This window comes from Brachyhypopomus gauderio, chromosome 14 (assembly GCF_052324685.1).
Source record: "Brachyhypopomus gauderio isolate BG-103 chromosome 14, BGAUD_0.2, whole genome shotgun sequence".
Classification (NCBI taxonomy): Eukaryota; Metazoa; Chordata; class Actinopteri; order Gymnotiformes; family Hypopomidae; genus Brachyhypopomus; species Brachyhypopomus gauderio.
The window spans coordinates 6,612,581-6,631,940 of NC_135224.1; the positions used below are offsets into that span (position 1 = coordinate 6,612,581).

The following is a 19,360-nucleotide window of genomic DNA, read 5'->3' on the forward strand; positions in this document are numbered from 1 at the left end:
TTGTACCGGTAGCAGGAGTAGAATGTTCTGTGGGAGGGGCTTGGAGAATATAATGGGGTGTAATTAGTAGAGAAGGAGGCGAGCCCGGGAGAGCAGGCTCGAAATGTTTGTGATAACGAGATCTATGTGACTTTGCAGTCACCGATCTGTAAGCTCTGATTGAGAGGACCCAATTTGATATTGTTTTATTTTTTTCTGTGAACGCGCGCTGTAAATATGTAAATAAGCTGTAGGTGTCTAAAATAAATGTGCAGAGGAAAAGGCAAAGTTTCGACCTCTTGTGCGGATTTATTCCAGGCCACAAGGCCCTCGCCCGACACTACCCATAAAGTGCGACTCCATCCTCCTATACACCTGAGGGGTTAGGGTCGCGCTTTATCACAAGTGGTGGCAGCGGTGTTCGATCGTCTAACCCAAAGAGACGACTACAAGACGGGTAAAGGCGGCAACAAGAGGCTACAACTAACGAGGGGGAGAAACACCATTCCAACTACCGCTAGCGGGAGAAGAAACCCCCAGTCACCCAAAGCGAGCACACGAACTACAGCGAAGAAGAATGCGAGCCGTCCTCAGCTCACAGGCCGGCTGGAAATACAACTGAGATCGCTCACCTGCGACAGCTACTACAAGAATTCGTTGACGCCCAGCAGCGAAAAGATGAAGAGCTGCATAATGAAGCGAAAAAGCAGGATCAACGGTGGCGCTCGTTACAACACCAGTTCGGGCTTCTGCAGGATGAAGTCCGGAGAGGCCAACGAGGAACACAACAGGACGAAGAGGCTCAGCAGACATCAGCAGCGCACGTCAGGATATACAGACCCGTGGCACCAGCAGAGATGGAACACGCGACGGAGGGAGAGCATGGAAGGCCAACGCCGACAGCATGGCCACGACTCCCGCAACTGAAAGACTCAGATGACGTTGAACACTATTTTATCATGTTTGAGCGTCTCGCACTAGCAGCTAAATGGCCGAGAACAGACTGGGCTTTTCATTTAGTCCCTTTACTAGAAGGAAAAGCAAGATCGGCCTATGTCACTATGTGCGTGGAAGAAATCAATGACTTTAATGCAGTAAAAGACGCCATTCTCAAGAAATTCGAGATTAACCCGGAGGCTTACCGGCACCGTTTTCGCAAGGACAATGTTCTAAAAAATGAAACGCCAAAGGAACTGTTCACCAGACTTATGGGACTGTACGAGAAGTGGATATGCCCAAAAGAAAAATCCAAAGACGAAATTGGACAAACGATCGTACTGGAGCAGTTCCTGAATGTCATCAACCCTGAACTAAAGAGCTGGATACTGGAACGCAGCCCGGCTTCAGCGGAGCATGCAGTCGCGATGGCAGAGGCCTTCGTAGCGGCGCGGCAAGCTGAAGGGACGTTCCGACTCGGGAAACCAATCGCCAACCGGCAAATCGGTAAGTTTGAGGCTAATGATTATGGCGCTGGTCGTGAACAACATAGACTGACATTTACATCACAGCGAAGTAAGAGCAGCACAGGTCCAGCAGTGAAACTAAAACTTAGATGCTTTAGCTGTAACCAAATAGGGCATAAAAGTAGCGAATGTCCAAATCCACCAACCAGTTCTAACCGTCTTTGCTATATCCCCAGAGGAGAAAACTCCTATATTACACAAGACAACAGTAATGAAACAACTGTGACCGTCAAAATAGCAGGCGTGAAGTACAAAGCTTTAATAGACACTGGGGCAAGTCAAACGCTAGTTACTCAAGTATGCCTGGAAAACCTTCAGTTTAGCACTACTGGTAAACTAAGAGTTAAATGCATTCACGGCGATGAACAGGTCTACCCAACGGCTGAAATTAATATCTCAATCAAGGGTCAAAATTACCTGGTAAATGTAGGAGTGGTGGAGAACGCTCCCTATGCTGTAATACTAGGTAGAGATATCCCTATTTTGGTTGATCTGCTAAATAAAACAACAAACACAGCAGAGGCTATGGTAGTGACCAGACAGCAAGCTGAAAGAAATGCTGAACTGCTCGAAGAACTGCCTTACGCTGCAGAGCTTGGACAGAAAAAGTCTAAGAAGGAAAAAAGGAAAGATAAAATTAGGGGAACAAAAGTCGTAGAAAAGCTAGACTTCCCCATAGTTGATGACACCTGTTTACCCATCAATCTTGAACAGCTTCAGAGCCAAGATAACACTCTAAAACCACTCTTTAATAAAAGTAAACAACTCGGTGATGGCACAGATGGAGGTTGTCATTTCACTGTGAAAGCAGATAAGCTATACAGAGTCACTGATAAAGGAGAACAGTTGGTACTTCCACAGGATCTCAGGGAGGAGGTACTTAGGCTGGGTCACTCAGACCCTTGGGCAGGTCATTTTGGGCAAACCAAAACCTTTAGCCGTATAGCCCATAGGTTTTATTGGCCAGGTCAATATACGGATGTTGTTAAATTTTGCAAAAACTGCCCGGAGTGTCAGCTTATAGCACCTCAGAGGAAGTCAGACAGGGTCCCTATCGTGAATATGCCTATAATAGATGTCCCCTTTTCACGCATTGCGATGGAAGTGGTGGGGCCACTTCCAAGATCCAGGAATGGCAACCGATACATTCTTGTTGTGTGTGATTATGCTACAAAGTACCCAGAAGCTTTTCCACTTAAAAAAGTAAAAACACGCCAGATTGTCAATGCTCTTATTCAGCTCTTCTCTAGAGTAGGTATACCAAGAGAGATATTGACAGATCAGGGCACAAACTTCACTTCAAAATTCATGAAAGATGTGTACAGCTTGTTAGGCATTAAAGGTATTCACACCACGCCATATCACCCTCAAACTGATGGTTTGACTGAACGCTTCAACAAAACTCTAAAGCAGACTCTGAGAAAACTGGTGAACAGCAACGGAACAGATTGGGACACATGGCTGCCGTATGCTCTGTTCGCATACAGAGAGGTGCCCCAAGCTTCGAGCGGGTTCTCGCCATTCGAGCTTCTCTTCAGTCACCAGGTGAGAGGCCCTCTGGATGTCTTAAAGGAAGCATGGGAAGGTGAGAACAGAGAACAGAAGCTGAACGTCCTAACACGCGTTTTGAAGATGAGAGAGAAGATGAGGCAATTGACTGATCTTGTCCATGCAAATGTGGCAAAGGCTCAAGAACATCAAAAACACTGGTATGACAAAGCAGCAAGGAAAAGAGTGTTACAGCCAGGACAGAAAGCACTAATCCTACTGCCCACCAGCGACACAGGACTTTTGGCCAAATGGCAGGGTCCTTATGAGGTGCACAAAAAGGTTGGAGAGACCACTTATGAACTGTTAATGCCCGATAGAAGGAAGAAGTTTCAGAGTTTCCACATAAACATGCTGAGACCATGGAATGAGCCAGACACCACAAGCTCAGAACAACTGTGGATTAGAGCTGTCAAAGAAGATGAGGAAACCCTGGAGCAGTACTTTCCTACAGGAGGTGCAAGTGCAGTTCTTCCAGACATCTCCCACCTGAGTGCACAGCAGCAGGTTGAATTACGACAGGTTATTCCACCCAAACTGTTTTCAGAGGAACCAGGACGCACAGACATGACCCAACACAGCATCAGAATCACCACAGACGAGCCGATCCGACAGACCACCTGTAGAGTGCCAGCAAGGCTCGTCCCGGAATTGAAAAAGGAGGTAGAGGAGATGCTGAAGATGGGCATCATTGAGCCTTCAAACAGTGAATGGTGCAGCCCTGTCGTCCTAGTGCCAAAGAAAGACGGAGGCTTACGCTTCTGTGTGGACTTCTCAAAGTTGAACGCAGTATCAGCTTTTGATCCATATCCTATGCCAAGAGCGGATGAACTCATAGAGAGGCTAGGGAAGGCCAGGTTTTTGTCTACACTTGACCTATGTAAAGGGTATTGGCAGGTACCACTTAGCCAGGCCTCTAGGAAGCTGACAGCATTCAGGACACCTTCAGGACTATACCACTTTCTCACAATGCCATTTGGGCTGCACGGAGCCGCTGCAACCTTTCAGAGGTTGATGGATGAAGTCCTCAGAGGCACAGAGAACTTCGCTGCAGCCTATATCGATGACGTGGTGGTATACAGCTCATCGTGGAAGGAACATCTGAGACATCTTAGTATCGTCCTGAAAAAGATCACTGAGGCAGGCCTTACAGCAAATCCAAGTGTCATCTTGCTAGTAAGGAGGTCTCATACCTAGGCTATATCCTGGGTGGGGGACACATACGACCCCAAGTGGACAAGGTTGAGGCTGTGAGGGCAACACCGCAACCTTCTACAAAAAGGAGGGTGCGCTCATTTCTAGGTCTTGCAGGATGGTACCGTAGGTTCATCCCCAATTTCTCAACTGTAGCAGCACCACTAACAGATGCGACTAAAAAGGACATGCCACAGAGAGTCAATTGGACTCAGGACTGTGAAAATGCTTTTAATGAACTCAAGGACGCTCTGTGCAAGGAACCAGTGCTAGCCAGCCCGGACTTTTCCAGGCCATTTTTGGTTCAGACTGATGCATCAGGTTTGGGGCTGGGCGCTGTCTTGTTGCAGGGTGAAGGAGAGGACAGAAGGCCCATCCTGTATATAAGCAGGAAACTGTTCCCGAGAGAGGCCAGGTATTCGACCATAGAAAAGGAGGCCCTTGCTATCAAATGGGCCCTGGACTCATTAAAGTATTATTTGCTGGGCAATGACTTTATCCTTGAGACTGACCATAGGGCTTTGCTGTGGATTAGAAAGATGAAGGATTCTAACGCCAGAGTCACACGCTGGTATCTGTCATTGCAACCCTATCGTTTTGACATTCACTATAGGAAGGGCTCCCAGAATGTTACTGCGGACTTCCTTTCTCGCCACTGGGATGGTGTCGAGCTTAAGGTGGGGGGTGTGTGATGATGTAGACCTATACACCTACACATCACCAATAGACATGGCTATGATTATGATTATGACTATGATTATGATTGTGATTGTGATTATGATTTATAAGTATACTTACCTGTGACCAGTCTGTATCCATCTGACTAAAAGAGTAAGAGTGTAAAATTCAGGCTTTTATTTACCTGGGCAGGTGCAACCTCTGCAGAAGAGGAGGGATGAACTTAAAACAGTATGGAGGTGATTGTATATGCATGTGCACATGTGAAGTGAAACTATGTAAAATGGAACAATGTCATAACAGGAAAAGATGTGACTAGAGCTGTTTATTCAATTGTATGTTGATGGCAATTAGAATGTTTTATATTCTTTGTCCCCGTTGTACCGGTAGCAGGAGTAGAATGTTCTGTGGGAGGGGCTTGGAGAATATAATGGGGTGTAATTAGTAGAGAAGTAGGCGAGCCCAGGAGAGCAGGCTCGAAATGTTTGTGATAACGAGATCTATGTGACTTTGCAGTCACCGATCTGTAAGCTCTGATTGAGAGGACCCAATTTGATATTGTTTTATTTTTTTCTGTGAACGCGCGCTGTAAATATGTAAATAAGCTGTAGGTGTCTAAAATAAATGTGCAGAGGAAAAGGCAAAGTTTCGACCTCTTGTGCGGATTTATTCCAGGCCACAAGGCCCTCGCCCGACACTACCCATAAAGTGCGACTCCATCCTCCTATACACCTGAGGGGTTAGGGTCGCGCTTTATCACAGGGCCGCTATTTGAGTATGGGGGGGTCTAGACCTTTCAAATCACCATATCCTATGAAGCTTAATCTCAAACAGATACAATAGCTTTATCATTTCTAGCTGATATAGGTCTAAGCACAGTGAGGTGCTCTAAGCACAAATCTATGGTCTTATTACAAAACAAGTTGCTTTAATGCTGAATTATATGAAGGGCACAATGGACAGCATCCCTAGCATTCACCTATACCACCCCAGGTCCCTCTACACACACACACACACACACACACACACACACACACACACACACACACACACTCCAGACTGAACTAAAGGGGCTGGTGAACTCCACCATTAGCCAGGGAAAGGAGACGTCTTATACAATAAACAGCATATAAAATCCAGTAAGAAAAAGAAACCTAAAATCAAAGAGGATGACAGAAAAAAAGACAAGATTCCCTAGACAGGTTGGAATGACATGCTGAGGTTCACAGATCATTCAGATAACAGAGACTTGTGTTGTTTAGACTATATGTCTTCTTTCTACTCTAGCCAGAGACATGACGAGAGAAAGAAAACAAGCATTGCTGTTGTTGGACAGAGGGACAGTTTAACCCACACTGAACCTTCCCATCAGAATACAGTGTTTCCTGGAGGAATAAATTGTAGTATTAAGAATAAGAGCAGTACCTAGCATACTAATACTAATATACACTAATACTAGTACTAATACTAATATTAGTATATATATATTTTTTATTATTCCTTTATTTAGACAGGATAATCTCTTGTGGCTTACAGACTCATTTACAAGAGAGACCTGTTTTGGACAAGTAATTATTTTTCTAATTACTTGTTATTTTGACACATTATTGCATAGCACTTATCTGTTACTGACACTGTGGCACATGCCTACGTATTCACAGTACGTCTTGGATCACAGCAAATAACTTTATATTTCAGATTTTCAGATATTGGATAAGATTCAAAAGTCGAGCCTAGAATCACCACTGGGGTTTAAGCTCACTGTGGAACTGTTATGTTCTGCTATTAGAAATGTGATTGGAAATGACAGGAAACAGTGGTTTCAATAATTGTATGGGTTGAAATAACCATTAAAAGATGCATGCTGACAGGGTGAAGTTTGCTGCAGAAGAAAGTGTTTGTTCTTCAAACGTTCTTTATTTTCCAGCACTGTCTACTGAAATGAAAATGTATATAATATGCATTGAGGTGCAAATGCAGCGTTATATAGTTTTTCTTTAGCTTTTTCCAGTCGACATAAACATCAAGGCTATGTGTGAGCTATACTGTGTGTATATGATATCTGTGCAATCTAATACAAAGGCATGTAGCTTGTTACAAAATACTATGCTTTGATTACTGAAAATAATGTTCTATTCAGGACATTCTTCTGATTGGTCGAACGCAGTGACGACACTCCGCCTCCTTCTGCTCTCACTCTCGTTCACTCCTGGATGGTGACCTCTGTCTCGCCGTACACCTGTCTGAGAGCAGCACAGTCCAAGCTGGCCATCATCTTTGTAGTGCCCACCCTCCGGGGACTGAAACGCTCTGTCCACGTTATAGAACTGCCTGGGCCAATGATGCTGCAAACACACACACACAAATTTATTTATATAGCGCTTTTTACAACACATGTCACAAAGCAGCTTTACAATAGTATGGATCCAGTCACTTGTCAAACCGTTGTCTTTCATTCAGTATATTCTAAAGAGGACACGGATGAGAAGACATCGTGGGCAGGGACACTGCTGCTAGACTGTTGAGTAAGTCTTGGTCCTTTGATGCTTCCCTGAGTGAGTGTGTTGTGAAGTAAGCTTGGTTTTATCCACCTGTACTTCTTGGTTTGTATGGACATGATCCCAGGCCCCTCTACACGCACGTACACCTCTTCCAGACTGAACTTGAAGGGGTTGGTGAACTCCACCGTCACGTACATCTCCTCATCCACTCTCGGAGAACCAGACACCTGGGACAGGGAGAGGAGACGTCATATACAACATACATCATCTAGAATCTAGCTGGGAACTGGAAGATAAAACAGGACGGGACGAGTTTCTGTTACAACAGTCTGCTCAACACCATTCACAAGTGTAACATGTTTTACATGTGCAACGTTTGAGATTGTTACTACGGACCTTAACAGTCAGCGTGGGGTTGTTGACGGCGACCAGCCTCATGGCAGTGACGATCTGACCCGTCTCCTTCACCTTCCCCGTAGCGATGAAGTTCAGGTTCCCCTGAACCTCCAGCAGCTTTTTCAGGTAGGCCTCACTGCGCACCACTAACTTCTCCTTCTTACCTACGGCCAGTAGGGGGCAGCAGAACAAAGTTAACCATTTAACAGTAACAAACAATGCAGATTTCTTGTTGAGATATGCTGAAAAGCTTGCTACACTGTAAAAATGTATTGACTTCATCCACTTTTTTTTCTAAAATAATTAGTAACTAAAAAAATCCTACTACATCCTACTAATTTCAAACACAATTCTGATCATAGTTTCAAATGATCATTGCTGCAGCAACTAACATCATGGCTAAAATGAGCTAATTTCTAAAGAGGTCGTGCGTGCACACACCCACACACACACACACACACCTCCCCACATGCTTACTCTGCTGTGGCTCCAGTTTCACGGTCGGCGTCTGAAACAGGACTTCAGCGCTCGGCACGCCTGTGTAGAAGACCACGGTGCCGCTGACGTGCATGTCCACCACACGCCGCTGCACACTGTGGTTGGTCAACTGCAACACCAGGTCAAACGTGTCCCCCAGCTGCACCTCCTGGCCAAGGATCTCCACATCTACGTCAGCCTGAGGGGCCGAGGCCTTCTCCCGCTGACAACCAAACTGCTCCGCCCTCTCCATGACCCGACGTTCCGTCTCACTACCTAGATAGACAGAGAGAGAGAGAGAGAGAGAGAGAGAGAGAGAGAGAGAGAGAGAGAGAGAGAGAGAGAGAGAGAGAGAGAGGGGAAGTGGGAGGTTGTTACTATTGCTGCATACAGTTTTCTTGCATCATGAGGTCACATGAAGACCTTTATTTTAAATATTATTTTTAACTTTTTTAAAAATTTGTATTTCAACAAAGGCTTATATGGACAAGGTAGAATACATATGGACTCTTCAATTGTTCAAATCAATACAATGGCAAACCTAGGTGCCAGAGATACTGTGGAAAAAACTACACAGAACTACATTTCCCAGGATGCACCTACCCTCTGGGAACTTGTAGAATTCGGTGATGTCTCTGCGCCCGTCGTGGAGCACAGCCTTGGTGAGGACCATGCGGCCCACGTGGCTGCTGTTCACCTTCACGGGCTGCAGGGTGCCCTCGTTACTGCGGCAGTAGAAGACCACATCACTGTTCACCTGAAGGGGGAGCTGTGGGTCAGCACGACAGGGGGGGAACAGAGGGGGCAAAGAGGGGACACAGAGGGGGCGAGCCAGGGACTGATGAGGACCGTTCTGGACAGGCTGGGCCTGCGTGCTTACCTCAGCAAACACAAACGGGGCATCGAAAGGGTAGCAGACGTGGCCGTGTTTGATAGCCGCTACCGAAGCAGGCCCACACCGGTACATCCCTGAACCATGGAGACCACACCGTTACCATCACTACGGGAAGTACAGCCTACGGTGCTGCACAGAGGGAGAGACGTGCCGCCTCGACCGCCTGGAGCCTGTGTATGTGTGTGTGTGTGTGTGTGTGTGTGTGTGTGTTATCACCGTCACTAGTCTCTTGAGGTGTAGCATCCACAACCTGCCAGCCACCAAACCCATCAGGGAGGTCCGCTCTGGCCATGAAGCACTCGTTCCAGCAGTGATAGTTCCTGCAGGGCACAACCAGCTCAGGGGCTCAGGACAGGAAATGACACGTGAGACCCAGGTGCTATGTGGAGTGCCCAGACTTCACTCTGACAGATTAATATTTATTGTATGTATCTTAGCGTGTACGTAAAGCTGGAATGTGGTACTGTCCAGATGAGTGTGTTGGAATGTAAGACTGACCAGATGGAGTGTGTTGGAATGTAGGACTGACCAGATGGAGTCTGCTAGAATGTAAGACTAACCAGATGGAGTCTGTTAGAATGTAAGACTGACCAGATGGAGTCTGTTAGAGTGTAGGACTGACCAGATGGAGTCTGTTAGAGTGTAGGACTGACCAGATGGAGTCTGTTAGAATGTAAGACTGACCAGATGGAGTCTGTTAGAATGTAGGACTGACCAGATGGAGTCTGTTAGAGTGTAGGACTGACCAGATGGAGTCTGTTAGAATGTAGGACTGACCAGATGGAGTCTGTTAGAATGTAAGACTGACCAGATGGAGTCTGTTAGAATGTAAGGCTGACCAGATGGAGTCTGTTAGAATGTAGGGCTGACCAGATGGAGTCTGTTAGAATGTAGGACTGACCAGATGGAGTCTGTTAGAATGTAAGACTGACCAGATGGAGTCTTTGGTGCGGTCTCTGTCCACTCTGCCTTTCTCGTCCAGGATGATGTCCATCTTCAGGTTACCGTTGTTGTCATGGGCTGAGAAGAAGTTGGTCACCACTCTGCTGGGGATGCCCAGGCAGCGCAAGACTGAGAGAGAGAGAGAGAGAGAGAGAGAGAGAGAGAGAGAGAGAGGAGAGAGAGAGAGAGAGAGAGAGAGAGAGAGAGAGAGAGAGAGAGAGAGAGAGAGAGAGAGAGAGAGAGAGAGAGAGAGAGAGAGAGAGTGTGTGAGTGAGTGAGTGAGTGAGTGAGTGAGTGAGTGAGTGAGTGAGTGAGAGAGAGAGACAACTTTCATCATAAAATGACCATTTTGATGTTAGCTTAAAAAACAAGACAACCAACCCACTGGTTAAAAAATGTTATATGATTATTTTTATGTTTATGTCTTACTTCAAGAAGATGAAACTGCTGTAATAACCAATTATCAGAAGAAAGTTGAGTTCTCAAGACTATTTGCTGCTTTGCTCTGCTCTCTCTTTGATTGTATGCACTTCTTACCATTTATAAAGTTTACTAATCTTAATTCAAGTTTTAGATTTTTTATATATAACCATATTTAAGATTTCTTTATTTCTTATATATTTTATGCATTAAAGGTACAGAAAATATTTTACTCTAAAGCATTTTACAAAGACAATACGTGTTGCTGTGTAATGACTGTCTCCAGTCAGCAGAGGGCAGTAAAGATGTTGAACTGTTGAGCTCTCACAGGTGTTAAACACAGCTGCGTAGACCCAGCACTGGGCATAGCCGACAGACTGTCCCCGACTGCCTGCGTAGTCTCGGAGGATCTCCACACTGCCGGTCCAGGAGGTGGGAGGAACCCCGTACATGTAGTCACCGCTCCAGTTCCCCACCAGCACACCTTCATCGTCACGCGAGTTCACCTGATGGGTCAACAGGGAGGAGGAAGAATTATTACTGACTGTGAATGAATGAAAGAATGAATGAATGAAAGAAATTAATGATCAGCTCAGTTATTGTATGCAGTCTGCATTAAGCATTCTGATACTTCATTTGGGTAGATGTTCGTCTATAAAGGCAGCACAGCTGATGCTGTTCATCATCTGAATTCATAACTAACTTGTACTTAACAAGTTAGAAGTAAAAACCTAGAAGGATGAACTTCATGTGACCCTCACGTCACCTAAACATACACCACCACACCACTAACCGCTGCATTTTCTTTATGAGAGGCTGTAATCTGGCAGGCCTTCAACACAGGCACTGATGGTCATAGTATCTCACCATGGCAGACGCCTTCCTGCTGACTTTCACGGGATCTCCACGGTCCGTGAGGGGCATGGCACCCTTATCCATAATGAACAGGCAGGCGTCGAGAATGCCAAACTCAAACTAAAATGGAGAGAATAAGAACCAAAATATCCTGATGTGTCAGGCACTCAAACATGCCTTATACCATAGATATGCTTTGACATTTTAACTAACTGACCAGATGGCCTTAACATTTTGGTGGAAGCTGAGATGTAAGTGAAAGAGAACAATGAATTTTGACAAAAAAAAAATCTGGATTAATTAAATTTGAGGTGGAGTAGTCACCAAAGCATTTCACTGCCTGTCGTATTGTGTATGACCATGTATGTGACAAATAAACCTTGACTTGACTTGACTAATTAATAAGCAAAAAACTAAACAAATAATAACAGTCCAACTCAAAGTTTGTTTCTAATGTTTACAACTGTGGCTCAGATGTTTTGCATTAAGCCCAGATGCAATTTATCCTGAGCAAACACAGTGTGGTGTGTGAACATGTTGAACAGAACTGAGTTCCTCTGCCACAAAACTCTCTCATTCACAAGTACGCAGTATTTAATAAAACCATTATAACCATAATAAAACTACACTTCCATACTGCAGTCATGGTTTTGCAATCCAATAAAGTGGCACTAAAGTGTTTCACCTGCCCGTAGTTCCAAGAGCGCTCGGCCACGTCGTCGTACGAGCCGTGATAGATGACGCCCAACTCGTTCATCACACACTCCTCCCTCTCCTCTTCATCATTCAGGAACACCGCATCAGCTACAGGCAGAAAACACACAGGCTCAGGGGCAAGGTCAAAGGGTCAGAAAGGTCAGGCAGGTATTCCTTCATTCCTTTCTTCTAAGTAGTGCACTGCGTGTGCCGTCTGCGTTTTGACACACTGGCCTATAGAGGGAGCAGTAGAGAAGCACCACACCTGGTGACCAGGGGTTGAAAAGAATGTAAACGTCCAAATTCGGGTCCCTTCTCGTCCTGCGGATGCCGTAGGGGGTGACCACGGCAACGTACACCCCGTACTTTCCCACGATGCAGTCCGGGGCGGTTATGATGCCCATGGTGACGACATTGTCAGAGGTCTCTAGGACCTGACCATGCCATGTACTCCGACGTTCACCAGACGGGAAGACAGGGATGTAGGTCCCTTTGCTGTACTGAGGGCTGGCACCTAGTGGACAGGGGGACACATTGCACAAACACTCTGAAGTTCCCATCAAGTAAGAGTCATGCTGCAAAATATACACAGTAATGTAAATGACATGCACGCAGTATAGTATACCAGTAAATAAAAATGCTTTAACACATTTTTGTGGTTTATGGCTGTTTAAATGATTAAATGTTTAGCATTTTAGTGGCTGACCACTCCCAAGGCCACTATGGAAACCACAAGATTAGGAGTTTTTCACAACCATCAGTATAAGAGATTTAAACATGAAGAATGAGACACGCTTAACAACAGCTGACATGTCTTCCCCAACCTGATTTTAGACACAGCCCCCTAGTAATAACTAGTGTGTGTGTGTGTGTGTGTGTGTGTGTGTGTGTGTGTGTGTGTGTGTGTGTGTGTGTGTGTGTGTGTGTGTGTATTCGTGTTCTAACTGCACAGATGGGTAAATACAAAGAACAAATTTCGATTGAGGTGAAAATCACAATTGACAAATATGGCACGTTTCACAAAAATTCGTTCACATACTGAGGAGAGTTTTGGGACGGGGGTTTGTTGGGTCTTGCAGCGTCCTCTACTTAGTCTCATATTTAGTTTTGGGTTCTTTGCTGTTTTTGGTAATGTAACCAGGCAGATTCCCTCTTACGTTCCGTTTCCTCCTCATTGACAATATAATTACCGTAAGGTTCAATGAACTGGACAAATAGGACCGAAAGAGGAACACAAAGAGGAAACGATGGCTAGAAGAGGATGTGTGTCAAGAAGAAAGGAAAGTGATCATGGGGCAATGAGTTCTCCGGAGTTTCTGACTAACACCAATTGTATTGCAGTGTTACAGCAATTATTTCTCAACATAAACACAGGGATCTCTGTGACAAGAACAAACCCATATGGCTACATAGAGGAACTGACATTTTATATTAGAAGGATACAGGAACATCTGAGCGAAGGTTTTCAGAGTGAGGCCTGATTGAAATGTATAGAATTTAATAAACCCTAGCTCCACTGTTGTATTTTCTTTTTTTAAGTCTAATTAGCTCCGTAATATCATTATGTGTGTATGTAAGTTCTATCTACTGCTGTTTTACACACACATAAAGCCAGTCACTGCATCTGCACAGCCGTGACAGGCCTGGTCTGGGGTCATTTTATATCATCTGCTCCTGATCCGTGTTACCCCATCATACCTGGTCTTTGGGTTTAAAAGGGAAACACGCACCCATGACAAACTCAACAGCAAACTTGTCCTCAGCAGGTTTGTAGGCTCGGTTGAAGGTGATCTTGATCTTGAACTCCTGGGCCCGGCGCACAATAAGGTAGTCGCAGGAGTACAGGCTGGTGTGGTGTTGTTGTTTGTTCACCTCATGGGGCCGTTTGATCAAGTCCACATCCCAGATGTCCAGGTACTCTGAACAACAGAAGAACGATGGACCGCACATGGCAATGAACAGATGTTTCCAGGAAACTAATTCATTCTGAAAGTGCGTAAGACCTTGTTTGATAAGATGGCTAATAACTTTCTTAGCAGCCATGTCCTTGTTATCTCCTCATTCTGTGTTATCAGCAGCCTGTATAGAGAAAGCTGCTAAGCATTGTGGATCCACACTATCTCCTGACAGGCGACTCAATACCGTAAAAGTACACACCCAACTTTTCTCAATAACTCCTTTCTAGCACACACAACCAGTTACTTTTTAAGTGTAATCCAAAGAAGGGTTCGATACAAAACTCACATGTACACCCGTGACCACACACACATGCGCTCTAAACCTCACCCGTAAGAGGCGGAGGCCCTCTGGGCAGGAGCATGGTAGGTTCAAACTCAGGGAACTTCTCCTCATCGCTATTGGAGCTGGCAACTGGGGCTACGGTGCGTCCACGGTGGGACGCCTGTCTGGGCCGTACGGCGGGGGCCGCAGGGGCCTCTGGAGTGTTAGACGCCTCCTGGTCAGTCATGGCTGGGGTGCTGGTGAAGACGTGCACAAGAAAATCCTAAATGAACAAAAAAAGAGGCAAATTACAGAATGCCTACAGATGATAGAACGTAGGGGCTAAGACACTGAAAGACAGTAAGACCCCAGTGCTAAAAGCTTATATGCAAGTGTGCAGAAGTCAAAGCTTAGAGACATAACAAGACTCAAGGCCACGAAAGGCTTTAAAAGTCATGAGCAACAGTTTGTATTGTATGTGGGAAAGATCTGGAAGCATGTTGATAGAGAACAGGACAAACTCCTCATCAGTTGTAATGGCAAGGTCAGTGTAGGTGGCAAATAAGAACGGTGAGACAATGAGTACAACTTCGGTTTTCTCTGTGTTAAGTTTAAGAAAGTATAGTTTTTAAAATGACAGTTAGATTAAAAATACTAAATACTAATGGACTATAGAGGTAAAATAAGGAGAATTGCTAAACTGTTGACGGACTGGGTGAGAAATAAGGATTATCAATAATACTGACATTATTGATATAAATAATATTGATAAACTGGGATTATCTTCACTGCCACATACTCATACTGCCACATTATATGATGGACCTCGCAAAGATGCATAAATCACACTGATCACGCTGATTGTGAGGAGGGCAGCATGTGAGGGCAAGTGACCGGCTACGTTTGTTGGTAGCAGGGTAGAAGGGTAAATACAGCTGGCAGAGGGTGGGAAACCCACCACATGTTAAATGTATAAAAATGCACAAAATTTGCATTAAACAAATCAGACAGAACCATGATTAGACTTTATTAATGCTAATGTAAACAACTGAAAAGAAGAAAACAATTAAATTAAAATTAGAGACCAAAAAAGCTCACAGCGCTCACATCCTATTGTAACTGGACAAATTAGCCAATTCAAAGCCGCATACAACCATCTTCATGTGAAACAGACACCATACCACTTTAACCAAGCAGCACAGATCCGACACACAGAAACAGATGTTAACGCAAAGGATGTGGTAAAACTGCCACACACTGCAGCTTAGCTGGTGATAACTTAGCAGGAGGCTAATGCACATTTATTGAAGATGATGTCATGGCGATGCAGAGGGCAGCAGAGAGGACTCAGGCTGCTAAGCATTATGGGTGCAGTAAAAGTGAAAAGGGGGTGGGGGTGAAACTGCAGTTTCCTCTGCTATGGAGTGGTTTTTCCAGGCCTGTCAATCTTTCTGTTTTTGTGTTACTAAGAATTGTCACAGGACTAATTTAAAACGTTGAGGTCAGGGACAAATACGAAGGGTGGAGGCGTTCACCACCTTCTATGTTCCAGGGTGGAGTTGCAATAGTGCAGCCACACATACCTGCGGTTCCATCAGAGTCAGTGACGGTGATGTGTTCATGAGCTCATCACATTTTGACTCCGCTCTGGCCAAGGGGCCCGAGTCTGCCAATGTGCAGAAGTGAAGATAAATGACCCTGAGCTCTCAGAGAAAAGTGCCACAGGAGATAATAAACTAACAAGGGACCGTCGTAAACAAAGCGCATGTCTGTGAGGTGTTAACACCAGAGATATGAGTCTGTAAGAGCTGATTGCTCACATTTGTATTACAGCTCAAATAGGATGTAACACATTTTGACATATTCATACACATATTCAAATGTTGTGCTTTTAAACAGCAAACAAGTGAGTGTTTGTGAAATCTACAGCAACTAATGCTAATGGTGAAGCAGTTTAGTTTAGTCTGTCTTGGGTGCCTCTTTGTCAGGAGGAAGGGTAATGAAACGGCAAAATACAGACCAACAAATCATGTTTCCTCTTAGATGTTAATTCTGGCAAATAAACTGCAGCTGTGATGTTCGTGTTATGAAGGAGACACAGCAGCTGTTTTCATTTAAATTAAGAGCGGCACAAACTCTGTCACCACAAAGACACAAGCCCTTCTTTGAGGCTGGGGCGTTACCTAACTGGTGTCTACTGGTGGGCAGGCAGCAGGGAGTACTGGCCTTGCACCTGCTCCAACTCTGGACCAGTGAGTCACCTCACACACAGAGACTGCTCTGTTTGCTCTGTTCCTCTCTCCCACAGCACTTTGGGAAGCTGGAATGCCGATGATCCCACCTTTCCACACTTTTACTTGGCAGAGACGATGCAAAGCAAAGAAAATGTGAGACATAAAATATATAGTAGTATCTTGGCCACTAATATAATTATGTAATACACATATTCACACACACACAGACATACACTCACACACAGAAAGACAGGGTGTGTGTGTGTGTGTGTGTGTGTGTGTGTGTGTGTGTGAGAAAGAGAGAAACCTGGTGGTAGATGATTGTTTACAGAATGTCTGAGCTTTCTTGAAACAAGCTTTTGGCAACATAGTGTAATATCGCACTTATGGTTGATAATTCTGAAATGGTGAATAGTACAAAACAACAATGTGAGTGACTAGTCAGATTCTCTGTATGAACAAACACTGTGCACAAAATCCTAAACTACATTTTATAGCTTATAAATAAATATAATAATGCACAGTCTTTTGTTTAATACAAAGTCAATCAAAGTCTTTTAATGAGGTTTACAGCCTAAGCCAATGTTCAATTACTACCAGTATATAACAGACCTAGGGAGAGTGAGTGCCTAGCCAACTACTGTAGGAAAGGTACTAGGGAGACTCCTTAGCCAACTACAGTAGGAGAGGTACTAGGGAGAGTCCTCAGCCAACTACAATTGGAGAGGTACTATGGAGACTCCTTAGTCAACTACAGTAGTACAGGTATTAGGGAGAGTCCTCAGTTAACTATAGTAGTGCATGTCCATTCAATATAATGGGCACAAATATTTCAAACTGTTTCACTACTAAGAGATATTTCACCACTTACTAGTAAAGCAAACTGTTTGTCCTCTTCAAGCATGTATACAACCTTATAACAATCTTTTCAAGATTTAGATTCTTAATAAGAGATGCTTTTAGCTTTTTGCAGGTACATTTTCTTGAATTTTAGAAATAACAGAAGTCGTGTGAAATGAGCTGGCACTAAGCAGTAGGAAAATTTTTCACGATAAAATACAAATTTCTACATTATAAAGCTACGGTATTAGATTTTACATTCTAACTGTAAACATCCGTTCTACGTAGCGAGTATGGTGTGTCATGGCTGCTCATGTTCCACTAACCTGGTTGGTGTAATGATGGAGGAGCAGGTGGTGTTCTCCAGCGGAGTGTCTCAGAGAGCCTGTGCACCGCCGTCAGACCCCAGAGGAGGCCAGGACCACATCTCCCTCCTACTGCTATTATATACAGAGAAGGAGTAGCCCAGTGTGTGGTGGGAGGATCCATGGGAGTGTGTGACCATGAGAGTGTGTGCGTGTGTGTATGTGTGTGTGTGTACATGTGTACATATAATACAAAACATGTGTTTGGTCATGTTGCCTAAACACATCAGTGTGTGTGGGGTGTGTGTGTGTGGGTGTTTGTGCATAAACACTTAGACTTCAGAATATGTAGTGTGTGTTTTAAGTGAGACAAGAACTTTGCGGAAGGAGACATGTGACTAAATAAAAGACTATGTGAGGAATGTCCATCTTTTTTGTCTGGACAAGCGTTAGTGTAATGGAGTAATGAGACTTAACACGCATTATAAAGATGACAATGTTCATGAGGCTTCTCATACAACACTCATTCATACGTTATTGAAGAGTTCAAAAGAGTAGTTCATATTAGGACTACTTTAATTTCATTCATCATGAAAACGATAAACCCCACTGTCCACTTCTGAATATCTTACAGGATGCTCTCTGTATTCCTATAGGTGGCTAACATGGGACTACATTATTTTGTCCATACAGCTAAGAAAGCCCAGCAGCACAGGCCAGTCGTGGTCTTAAGGAAAGGTTGAGTCACAGGGATGATGCAACTCTCAGCATGTTCAGAAACAGCAGACGCGACAAAACCTTCGAGCAGCAGCAGCTGTAAATGTGCAGAACATCAGGGCTCGGAGCACACGCTCGCTGGGCACACGCTCGCTGGGCACATGCTCGCTGGGCACACGCCTGAACTTGGACTGGGATGTAGGGCTCTTTAAGGAAGTTCTGTGCACGTAGGTTATAAACAGCCTGTTCATACGAAAATCTGCAGGCCTTGTGAAGGAAAAACATGGGACAGAGGCATGAAAAGGCCAGAGGTGAAAGGTCAGAGATGAAAGGCCAGAGGTGAAGGTCAGTGACCTTTTGAGGGACCTTCTGGGGATTCCAGCCCAATCTTCTAACTTGTGCAGATGAACAAAACAATGTGTTTTTGTGCTCAGTCTTTCTGCTTAATAAGTTGAGCAGTACCAGCTGACACCATCATGGTTCGAATTATGGGGGAAATGGGGGGTGGACTGGGGGTGAAGTGGGGGGGGTTTCTGATTTGGGTCCCTCAAAAGAGGTAAAAACCTATTTTTTTGAGGGGGAGGGGGGGCAAATACAAATTCATACCTGTAACACTGGTGCTTTAACACTGGGCCCCGGGGAGATGTAATTTCGTACCTTGTACCTGTACAATGTATGACAATAAAGTCTGATTATGATTCTAAATGTAAATATATTTCTAATATAAATTTCTATATATTTAATATATTTCTATGGATTTAAAAGTATAATTCGCCCTCTGGCTGTATCCCAGTCACAGGTTAACTATGTGCTGGTCCTCTGAAAGGTAAACATTTAGCAGTAAGCACTCAAGTGTTCAACAACAACTGAGCTAATTGGCCAGCTAAACACACAAAAATCTGTATAATGAAATGCAAATTAAGAACTTGAACAGAATTATTATAGGACAGAAAAATGCTGCTGCAAAATGCAGCAACACTGACAGCAGATCTGGTGTCCT

General features: G+C 44.5%; 1 protein-coding gene across 1 annotated transcript; it reads right to left on the bottom strand.

Moving 5' to 3' along the window:
* Nucleotides 1–6,759: 6,759 nt before the first annotated feature.
* f13a1b (coagulation factor XIII, A1 polypeptide b) lies at nt 6,760–17,810 on the bottom strand. Its single transcript, XM_076972774.1, has 15 exons — nt 17,665–17,810; nt 14,331–14,547; nt 13,775–13,963; nt 12,310–12,558; nt 12,034–12,152; nt 11,361–11,468; nt 10,822–10,999; nt 10,064–10,202; nt 9,348–9,451; nt 9,117–9,205; nt 8,836–8,993; nt 8,237–8,508; nt 7,760–7,923; nt 7,454–7,590; nt 6,760–7,207 (listed from the first exon to the last, which is right to left on the bottom strand). The coding sequence occupies exons 2-15, from the start codon at nt 14,509–14,511 to the stop codon at nt 7,066–7,068; spliced, it is 2,229 nt and encodes a 742-aa protein (XP_076828889.1). The 5' UTR covers nt 14,512–14,547; nt 17,665–17,810; the 3' UTR covers nt 6,760–7,065.
* Between the last annotated feature and the right edge of the window lie 1,550 nt (nt 17,811–19,360).

What these genes read in the sequence shown, in the direction of transcription:
- f13a1b (XM_076972774.1), bottom strand. Translation starts at nt 14,511, where the DNA reads ATGACTGACCAGGAGGCGTCTAACACTCCAGAGGCCCCTGCGGCCCCC. An exon ending in GCAGGAAGGCGTCTGCCATG is followed by an intron (nt 11,000 to 11,360) that starts GTGAGATACTAT and finishes TTGACCCATCAG; the next exon opens with GTGAACTCGCGTGACGATGA. An exon ending in CGCACCAAAGACTCCATCTG is followed by an intron (nt 9,452 to 10,063) that starts GTCAGTCTTACA and finishes TGTGCCCTGCAG; the next exon opens with GAACTATCACTGCTGGAACG.